General features: G+C 49.3%; 1 protein-coding gene across 2 annotated transcripts; it reads left to right on the forward strand.

The window, feature by feature from the left end:
* Window positions 1-581: 581 nt before the first annotated feature.
* KCNA1 (potassium voltage-gated channel subfamily A member 1) lies at window positions 582-5,622 on the forward strand. 2 transcript variants are annotated; one of them, XM_023642187.2, is made up of 2 exons: window positions 582-2,080; window positions 2,446-5,622. In XM_023642187.2, the coding sequence occupies exon 2, from the start codon at window positions 2,956-2,958 to the stop codon at window positions 4,441-4,443; it is 1,488 nt and encodes a 495-aa protein (XP_023497955.1). In that variant the 5' UTR covers window positions 582-2,080; window positions 2,446-2,955; the 3' UTR covers window positions 4,444-5,622. The 2 variants fall into 2 exon arrangements, with proteins under 2 accessions (XP_023497955.1, NP_001243860.1); NM_001256931.1 differs by lacking the exon at window positions 582-2,080 and having other exon boundaries at window positions 2,926-4,489.
* The last annotated feature ends 5,200 nt before the right edge of the window (window positions 5,623-10,822 follow it).

A 10,822-nucleotide genomic window follows, 5' to 3' on the forward strand; every position in this document is an offset into this window, starting at 1 on the left:
TCTCCCTAGGGCTGTAACAGCAGCAACAACAAAAATAAGGGACTTGACCAGCTCAGAACTTCATGTTTTAGTTTTTATGTTTTTGGCCATAAAGCAGTAGTGCAGAAAGGTAGGGAACCACGGAGTTAGTGGGATGCAGGAATATGTGTGTGGAAGGTGGGGAAAGGCGGCGTTTGATGTGGGAAGGAGGAGTTTAACAGAACTCATTGTTCGTAAAAGAAAAGCCGGGGAATGGATCCGGCAGAGCAGAGCGGAGGGAACAGATACTTTTATTTTTCTGAAAGGAACGCTGGAGTCTCAGTCTGGAGGAGGGACTTAAGTAGTTGCACACCCAGGACTCTTGCACTGCCTGGGCGACCCCGCAGAGGCCCCTGCTTTCCACCAGCCGGTACAGAGTGCCGGGCGGGTGGGGGTCGGGGACATGCAATCGTTGGCTTTGATTAAAGAGGTGGGTCCTGTGGGCGGGAGGCGGCGAGATCCGCGGCGGTGCGAAGGCGTGGTTCCGAGGCAGCGGGGTAAACCAATCAGCGGCGCCCGGGTTCTCGCAGCCTCCTCAGAGACTCCGCAGCAGTTCGAGTACCGAGCTGCTGGCTGGCTCTCCGGCGCTGCAGGCGCGGAGGCGCAGCGCCTCTGGGGGCGCAGCGGGAGCCGCCCTCCCAGTGCACCGCGCACTTCCCCGGCTCGTGCTGCCCTGCGCCTCTGTACCGACCCTTTCCCGAAGTTGCAAGCCGTGCAAATGGCCCTGTGGAGGCACTAGGCCGGGAAAAGAGGCTGCTGGAGGAAGAACGTAGGTGGGAGGTGGGCGGGCGACTTGCTTCTCAGATTCGTCCCAATTAGCGCCAAGTTGGCAGACAACCCTACAAACCCTTTGGTTGCCCAAAGTCACATTCTCCGTATTTTAAAATAATCTGATAGTGAAACTTCAACTCCCCTCGTAAGTCAAAGAGGGACAGACTTTTAGCACCTCTGCCTCGCAGTAACACGACACAGAACAGACCCAGGTGATCCTCAACTGCAGAGCTCTTCCCCAAGTTGGCATCTCTCTGAGTCCGGCGGAGAGAAGCTGGGATGGCCCCGCAGAGAGCCCCCTGCCGGAGGGGCGGAGGGCGTGCAGAGCGTGGCGACCGAAGCGGATTATTGTGGGACTGCACAAACGCAGACCCATCCGAGGAGTTTTGCCAGGAACACCACCGCCTGCATTGCGTCGGACCTGACCATTTACAATGTGAAATTCCCGGGGAAGGTCGTGGCTAGGGACTGTGCGTGTGCGTGGCTGTGGACCATAAGGGTGGTAGAATTGGTGGTCGGCTTTTCTAGCAAGAGAAGGAAAAAGCTGTGCTGGCAAGGGTGGGAACTGAATGACAACCCCCCTCTGCCAAGCCACCCCCTCATATTTTCCATCTACCTCCTCGCTCCTGCCCTCCTCCGCCCTCCCCAACCCACGCCCGGGTGGGCCAATCGCTGCTCCGCATTCCAGGCGCTTTCTCAGGTTTCTGCTGATCTTGCAGCGCCCAGAAATGGACCGAGCGGACCCGCCGCCGCACGCACCCTGCCCCACTCGGAGCTCCTAACGGCTCCGGACGCGCAGCGGAGCCTCGGCGAGGTCCACGCTGGGCTACGGAATCCGAGGGGACCCGAGAGCCATGTAGACCCAGGCTCTTGCTCGCCCGCCTCTTTCGGGATCGAATCAAGGGCTCCCGTAGTGTTAGGAGGGGGCGAGAGTGCTGTTTATCGTCATTTGCTTCAGAGCTTCGGGAGAGGGTGGCATTTTGCTTTTCCGCCCCGCATCCTCCGGAACTCCCTGCACCAGAGAGAGGACAGCGTCTCTAGGTTGCTGGCAACCGGTGAGAATGGGGGTAGGGAATGGATATTTCCGCCGTAGCTGCTCAGTAAAGCGACTGTCCACCTGAACGGCCGCAGGACGAGGGGGTGAGGGCGGCGAGTTTGCCCCGGCGCCTCTCGGATGCGGCTGCGGCGGCGGTCGCGGCTCCCGCCCCGGTACTGCAAAGGCGACCTGCCGCATTCCGACTCGGGCTCTCCGCCGACTCAGCACCGCCCCTGCGCCAAGCCGACCGGCCAGGTAGGGGGCTCCCCAGTTGGGTCTGCAGAAGCGGGGGCTGGGGCGACCGGGTGGGGAAAGCCGGGGGTGTGGGGATGCTGCCTGGGACCTGGAGCTCCCCCAGCGTCTCTCGGCGCTTTCCGATCTCTAGTTTAACGAAGTTGTAAACAGATCGGCTGTTGGGCATTGGGGAAAGTGGGATGGAAGAGCCCCAAACTTGGATTTCCGGGTGTCTGCGTGTGTCTGTCTATGTGTATGTGATAACCCTACAAAAGTCCAGTGCTGTCTAAAAAAGCTAGAGGTCTGTGCTCTTCGGTGTCTGTAGATCCGTCCCATCTGAATGCTTCTGATTTTCTACCCCCATATCACTTTCTATTTCTCTGCAGCGTCCATCGATCGCCCCGGTGGGAGCTTAGAAGGCGGCAGGCGAAGAGGGGTAGGAGGGGGGAGAGCCGAGGAGAAGCAGAGAGGGTGGCAGGCGAGGGGATCTGCTGAGCTGGCTCTGCACCCGGTCCTAGGAGGGCTCACGGAGGGGAGGGGAGGCCAGGGTGACCCCCGAAGCGCTGGCCCGGTCCGCCAGAACGGCACTGCGTTAAGGCACCTCGGAGCAGGAAGAAATACCAACCCTCCCCCCACCCCAACCCTCGGCAAAAAGCTGCACCCGGGGCCGCAGGCAAGGGGGATTCCCAACTGAGTAAAAGGCAGGGTGGAGGGGAAGGTAACAAGAAGCGAAGTCGCAGATCTCTGGACCTGCTCGCTTTGAAGCCCCTCCCCCTGAGCGTGGGGGAGACGCGCACTCCGGTGGGGGGGGCGCTCGGGTCCCCCCCACCCCTCCTCCCTCGTTCTTGCACCCCGGGCCGTCTCCTGGGCTCTCACCCCTACCCCCGGCTTCCACCATGACGGTGATGTCTGGAGAGAACGTGGACGAAGCTTCGGCCGCCCCCGGCCACCCCCAGGATGGCATCTACCCCCGGCCGGCCGACCACGACGACCACGAGTGCTGCGAGCGCGTGGTGATCAACATCTCCGGGCTGCGCTTCGAGACGCAGCTCAAGACCCTGGCGCAGTTCCCCAACACGCTGCTGGGCAACCCTAAGAAACGCATGCGCTACTTCGACCCCCTGAGGAACGAGTACTTCTTCGACCGCAACCGGCCCAGCTTCGACGCCATCCTCTACTACTACCAGTCGGGGGGCCGCCTGCGGAGGCCGGTCAACGTGCCCCTGGACATGTTCTCCGAGGAGATCAAGTTTTACGAGTTGGGCGAGGAGGCCATGGAGAAGTTCCGGGAAGACGAGGGCTTCATCAAGGAGGAGGAGCGCCCCCTGCCCGAGAAGGAGTACCAGCGCCAGGTGTGGCTGCTTTTTGAGTACCCCGAGAGCTCCGGACCCGCCAGGGTCATCGCCATCGTCTCCGTCATGGTCATCCTCATCTCCATCGTCATCTTTTGTCTGGAGACTCTACCCGAGCTGAAGGATGAGAAGGACTTCACAGGCACCGTCCGTCGCATCGACAACACCACGGTTATCTACAGTTCCAACATCTTCACGGACCCCTTCTTCATCGTGGAAACCCTGTGCATCATCTGGTTCTCCTTCGAGCTGGTGGTGCGCTTCTTCGCCTGCCCCAGCAAGACGGACTTTTTCAAAAACATCATGAACTTCATCGACATTGTGGCCATCATCCCCTATTTTATCACTCTAGGCACCGAGATAGCTGAGCAGGAGGGAAACCAGAAGGGCGAGCAGGCCACTTCTCTGGCCATCCTCAGGGTCATCCGGTTGGTAAGGGTTTTCAGAATCTTCAAACTCTCCCGCCACTCTAAGGGCCTCCAGATCCTGGGCCAGACCCTCAAAGCTAGTATGAGGGAGCTAGGGCTGCTTATCTTTTTCCTCTTCATCGGGGTCATACTGTTCTCTAGTGCAGTGTACTTTGCCGAGGCGGAAGAAGCTGAGTCGCACTTCTCCAGTATCCCCGATGCTTTCTGGTGGGCGGTGGTGTCCATGACCACTGTAGGATACGGTGACATGTACCCTGTGACAATTGGAGGCAAGATCGTGGGCTCCTTGTGTGCCATCGCTGGTGTGCTGACAATTGCCCTGCCCGTACCTGTCATTGTGTCCAATTTCAACTATTTCTACCACCGAGAAACTGAGGGGGAAGAGCAGGCTCAGTTGCTCCACGTTAGCTCCCCTAATTTAGCGTCTGACAGCGACCTCAGTCGGCGCAGTTCCTCTACTGTCAGCAAGTCTGAGTACATGGAGATCGAAGAGGATCTGAATAATAGCATAGCGCATTATAGACAGGCCAATATCAGAACTGCCAATTGCACCGCAGCTAACCAAAACTGCGTTAATAAGAGCAAGCTACTGACCGATGTTTAAAAAGCCGAGCAAACAAACAAAAAAACCCGCTTAGCAGCTTGAAAGACTTAAAACACAAAACAAAACAAAAACCCTAGTGACCCATGTCACTCTTTGTAGATACTTTACTCAGTAGTCTTTGAACACTCTGTTTAACTGTCAATGCATTGTTGCATTGCGGACTTTGGGGGTGATGAACCAGAAGCTTTCCAGATGCATAAAAAAAGAGACTATTTTCATTTTATCAACAAATGGGAAAAGAAAGTGTCTTTTCTAAGACTGGTTTAAAAAAATTCAGTCCATGAGCTAGCCTAGGTAAAATAAGATTCATACGCTTCCCCATACCGAAACATTTTTAATCCTTTGGCTTTGATTTTTTTCTTGTAACTAAAAACCAGATGATCACTTAGAAATAGAAAATTAAAATTTGCATGGGACTCCCATATAAAGTCTTTACAAACTGCACAGTACGTTGAAGACAGTGCATCTGATGTATTATATGTAACATGATATACCAGCCAAACGGGCAATGAACAAATGTTGTTTTTATTTTGATCAACTGAACTGCATATTACAAGGGGAAAAAATTACTTGAGACTGGTTCACAAAGCACCTTATACATCTGATCCTGGTCCTGATTTGTAGGGGTTTTCCCTCTGCCCCATTCCCCTTCTAACCCAAATTGTTCTCTAAGAAAAAGAGAACTGAGTTAAATTAATTGATTCATCTGCCCTGCTGCTAAGTTTCTCAACTGCAGATGAGCCAAACACAGGTTGTTTCTCACCAGTCCCGCCCCCTGCCCCCCGGCCTCTAGAACTGGATATAAAACCTTAGCCTCCTTATTGCAAGACAGCACAAACGGAGTTAAATGTAAGCATGTTTGAACCTGATAATATTTATTTTATAATCGCATGCTGAGAACGCTAACTCAGACAATAGGGGATAAGCTTACGTTGGAATCAACTCTTCTAAAAATAGATCCTTTTTCATTTGCATTCACCAAAAGTGCACTCCTTCATTTATTAACTATTAGTAAATAAAGTACTGTATTTAAGTGCATATGTTAGTCAGATGGGAACAATAAGTTTTTGGAGCTCACAGCATGTTCTCTTATGCAGCATTATGGCCTGTTTGATTAAGGTGTAACTTGAATTTAATTAATGCATGATTTCAGTAAAAAAAAAGAAAAAATAATAAAAATTACAAGATTGTGGGGTGAAAGGCCCAAAGAAATAATGGGGGGGTGGGTGTGGGGGGCACTTAGTCAATTTTCCTGCCTTTGCTCAGGGAAATGTCAGGTTTCTTGCAGGTATAGGCGGAGAGGAGCAAGATGCCCATCCCTTAAAGGGAAGCCCTGTGGAAAACTAAACAAGTCATCAAGGTATATGTAACAACACCTAAGAACAAGTATTCTTTCTAGCTGAAGATAAACACAAGCAAAACAAACAAACCAACAAAAAAAGGTGCAGTACTGCATGTTTTTGGTGCATTCTTAAGATGTAAATGAAAATGTTTATCTATCGTATGCATCCAGAGCAGAGCTGATTTCTTTTTGCAGTCATGATGAGAAGTCTCTAGAGACTTTGGCCATCCCCCTGAGGCTCCCTGAAGAAACCAACCAGTTGATTTAATAGTTGCTTAGTGCCTTTATCCTGTACCCACAGTGAACTGCAGAAAGTGCCTCCATTCACACAGCTGAGAAGTGATGTAAAAAAAGGGAGGAAGGTTGGGGCACAGAATCTTTTGCTTTTTCTTTTTCCACCCTTGCTGTCTCACTTCACTACTGTGCGAAGACCACACCATCCTAAACCCTGGAGAGGAGAGATCCAGGAGGGTGCCGTCTCTCTGGCCAGCCACTGGACTTGGTCCCTTTGGCAACGTGATACGGGATGTAAACGGGGGCCTGAGACCCATCTTCGAACTGGACATGAACTGTGAACTTGTTTTTATCCTCTTCTCCACCAGAAGCCAAGACAAACTCTTTGGGACTTTGTTTCCTATGGAGGGCCACTCTGGGCGTGCGAGGCTTTCTCAGGTCCAGTGTTGTGTTCCTTGCCAAGTTCCTTATCCCTCCTCTGTTAGCAGCAGCACTTTGCAAATCTCTGATAGTCTGATCTGGTCAGGCATCACCGGGGATGGGGGAATACTCAGTTCATAATAACCTTTCCTAGGCCTTCCTTCCTGGCCCACTCCTTTCAGATATTTCCTGTGATGCTCTTATGGTCTTCCCACCTGGCAGTCACTTCACAGGCTGAGCACCTAACTTCTGCTGCCCCAGGCACCCAGCCCAGAGAGCGGTGGGGACCCTGTGCCTAGCTGAAAGAGAGCCACACAGCACAGGCTTCTGGGGCCCAGCAGCTGTCCACCAATGGAGAGGCACTCACAGCCTTTTTAAGGACCCCAAGGTGGGGAATCTTCACCTTGCACTTAGCATGTGGCTGCCTGCTGCTGACCACCTTACATTCCTGCCCTGCTTCTTCTGGAAATCTTCCCTGTTACTTCCATCCCTTCCCCTACCCTATCCTAGAACTAGCAGTGAGCCAGTGAAGAAGCTAGAGTAACACCCAGACTGGCTGACTCAGTTGAAAGAACGAACATGGACATTGTACCTTCCTGTGCGGTTTCTGTGAATCTGTAAGACGAACTTAACATCGTGGAAGACGAGGGGCCAAGGACTGCACAGCATCTGACCACAGGGCGTTAGACCCTCCCTTGTGAGGTTTCCTTCTCTTTTGAACCTTGACTCATCCTGGCTGTTCCTCTCCTACCTGCTGAAAAGTCCCCCATTGGGAAAAAATGCCAACCTCCCCTAAATTTCTGGGGATCTTGATCTTTTATTTAGACTTTGAGATCTAGGACACAGAACTTGAACCGCTGCACTCTGTCAACAGCAATAATCCACTCAGTACTGTGGGATGGATGGGTCAGAGGAGGAGAAAATGGGACAAGACTGATGAGATTGTCTTTGGCTGCCTGGTTTACCTCTCGTGGTTACGCGCTGGACTCCTGAGTCATCTGCATGTGTTACAGGAAAAAGTACTACATGCGGTGAACCTATCGACCTGGGATCGGAGAGGAGTTGTTATGAATTTGGGTGGTATGGGGAAAATGAATGCTGCTTATCCATCTGTAGATCACTACAACCAAGTCCGTAGGAATGGAGTACGGGGATTATCTGTGTAGCATAGGCATGCGAAGTCTGACAAAGCTCTTACCCCTTGCACTATAATGTGCTGAAATGTTTTTGTAGACCTGAAGGTGCACTTATCAAAACTGCCTATTAAGGAATGACTTTCTTTTGGTTTACCTTCACGGATTTATTTTATCGGGCTTTTTACCTTTTCGTCCCCTTCCTGGTCTTGAGCTTTAATGGCTCCTGTCCCGAATCCTTGTTTTCTCCAGAAGGAGAAGACATCTGACGTGCTGATAGCCATAGCTCAGCTCTTCCAGTGTATCGGGGCCCTCGTTCCACAGGGTGGCAGTGGAAGGGCCGGGTCACACCAGGGCTGTTAGCCATCCCAGAATCTCTGACGTGGTTAGCTCACCTCAAGGGATCTGAATTAGAGACCAAAGACACTGACTTCCTCTGTCCTCAGATTTATAGAATACAGACTGTAGCCAGGAGAGATTTTTGTTTTGCATTTCTTCTTCCCCATCTGTGCACAGCCCTCCCTCGCTCCCCCTTGAGAATTGAGTTCTGATTATCAGTTAAAACAGCTCCTTGAGAGTGTGTTAGTGCATTAGCCCAGCAAAATCAAATGAACCGATAACAAATTCTTCTCCTGAAATATGGCCAGTGGACAGTCACTTCCCTAAAATGAAATCGTGCAGCAGGTTTAGATCCCACTGTGGTGGGACTAAAGCACAAGTGACGTCACAATCTTGATTCACTTGAGAATTTAAAAAAAAAAACCTGTAAATGATAAGTGAGGAATAGATTTCTTTAAGTAGAAATTTGGTTTAGTCTATAAAGAGCCTTCTTCACGTTGTGTAGAGTTACAGATTTTCCAAAATGGTTAACATCTGAAGAGTCAGTAAAAATAGTTTCCTAACCCTCCCATTTAATATAGGAGACCTCGGAACACATGCTTTTTAACAGTTTTACAATTGAGTTTGTCGTTTGGTAGGTTAGATCGAACAGAAAGGAGAAAGAGGACATCAGCAGAAGGCAATGCCCCATTTTCTTCCAGGAATGACTGATTCCCGGGAGTGGTGAGAATTGGTGGGTGGTAACCATCCATAGCATAAAATGGTTGGAAGGAATATAAACTGCCAAACTGCCGTTTTATCTTCCCACTTTTTCAAGAAAAGATGAAGTCTTTCACTTTTTATGTTCATTTCAGGAGGACAGATAGACAGACACACGAAAATTTTTAAACCAGACACAACCCAAGTTGAATTATGATCTCAGGACGTGGCTCTCATCCACCACGTGGCGTATTAGTATACACATTTATATCATGGGTTTCAGGGAATATGTGAACATGTTCAGCATGACTCAGGTAAACCTTAGAAGAATGTATATCACTTATCATTTTTGTAAAGAAGCGATCAGGAGCTGACTTGTTAACCAAAACTGTTCCATTACCTTGGGTCACTGTGCGAACTCATTCAGGGTATAAGTGTAAGGTTTAGAAGTCTTGGGATCAAATGCTAGTCTCTTTGCTCAGGCGAAATGACCCTGGGCTTCCTTGGGAAGTCCAGGGTGGTTGTCAGGAGTGAGGCCCTGCTGACCTCAGGACTGTTAGCTTTAAGATTAGCCCTAGTCACAGTGATTTTCATTTAGGAGTTAACTAGGGGTTCACTTTTTATGACATGAGACTTCAAAGAGTAGAGAAAAGTTTTGTACCATAATCAGAGAAGAAGAAGACATGGTGTAAGGAAAGAAAACAAAACACAAAATCCCTTGTAAAATATTCCAGGTCTGAAGTGTCCTGTCCACACCTTCCAGAAGCAGCCTTCTTCTCTGCAGGCAGGGAACCGTTCATACAGCAGCTGTATAGACAGCAGGGACTCTGTAGACATACCTCGAACATTCAACTTAAAGTATTACCAAGGTTCGATGTGAAAATTGAGTAGTAGTAATTTAAAGTGCACCATCAGGACAACAAACCATTTAAGCTGAACAAGCGCTCTTCCATTTCTTGAGTTTGCCAGTTGCTTACACCTTGAGTTAAGGACACGTCTCGTTTTCACCTACTGTGCATTTCCCCCGCCCAGCTGTTTACCATGTCGGGTAGAGGACATTGAATGTTATGAATTGAGAACCTAATTGAAGCGCATAGGTTTCATCTATGCAATTTTACTTGCTTCTGTCACTTTATGATCTGTTCATATTTGGCATCAATTAAAGATAATTTTTAAGGATCTTATCAAGGAATATCTTGACTGGTTATTTGTGTCTCCTTTAACTGGTCTTTTGGGAGCCCTTTCTTGTGAGGTCTCTCTAACATGGTGAATACAAGATAAAATCCTGAAGCAGCCTTGTTTTCTTTGACACTCATGGACTATTTCTTCTGTACAAGGAAATACACTGGGGTTGAAGTTTGACAATGTTAACAGTCTGGTCTCAAGTGGGGAGGATCCCAAGTGGAGGCTGTTGGAATTTGGCCCATGAAAACAGTGGGGATCAAGCTTTGAAAAGAGAGAAAGAAATGAGGTGCAAGGGAATCAAGTAGTTGATTATATTTGCTCAAATTGTTTTTGATTTGAAACTGTATCTTTCATTCACAGTCTAAGCTTTTCAGGAAGGATAGTGTGTGTGTGTGTGTGTGTGTGTGTGTGTGTGTGAGTGTGTGAGTGTGTGTCATAGCTCTGTGGTCTGGCATCAAATAGCTTGATAGTTATAATATGGTGTTAAAAGCGACTTTGATGTAGAAAAACAAAGTAATTCCTAGCTCTTCTTTACATGGACTTTTTCCAGGTAGCTCTGCGTGTGGTTAACATTTCTTTCTTCCTGTTGTTTTTTTTTAATGACTTGTTGATACGTTTCCTTTTGATTCTTCCTGAGATTTACAGGTTCTCTTTTCTTCCTAGTGAATATCATATTTTATACCAGCTCTTTTATGTCAAAGCAAACAGGGTTCCATGCTTTATGACAGAGTCTGTTATAAGCCAAATGCATTGGGTGGCTGGTGCATCTTCATGGAATTGTATTGCATTGTGATGAGTTCAAATTGTAAGATTTGGGATGAATCTTGCTTTTACTCTGTAAGTTACTACTGAAAGTAGATTATGAGGCTAGGCAGGCTGCCCACGATTTTTCTGTTGTGGTCGGAAAACAGGCAAAGTGGAGTTCCAACAGACAAGGGTACGAGAGAGCTAGAACTACATCAGTGGCAGTGGCTAAATGAGCTGGGACATTCACAGCCCTGAGTGTGTTTCTTAGAGCTCAGCCTTG

The sequence above is a fragment of the Equus caballus genome, chromosome 6, assembly GCF_041296265.1.
Source record: "Equus caballus isolate H_3958 breed thoroughbred chromosome 6, TB-T2T, whole genome shotgun sequence".
In the NCBI taxonomy this organism is placed as follows: domain Eukaryota; kingdom Metazoa; phylum Chordata; class Mammalia; order Perissodactyla; family Equidae; genus Equus; species Equus caballus.

Coding starts and splice junctions, on each gene's coding strand:
- KCNA1 (XM_023642187.2), top strand. CDS start 2,956: ATGACGGTGATGTCTGGAGAGAACGTGGACGAAGCTTCGGCCGCCCCC.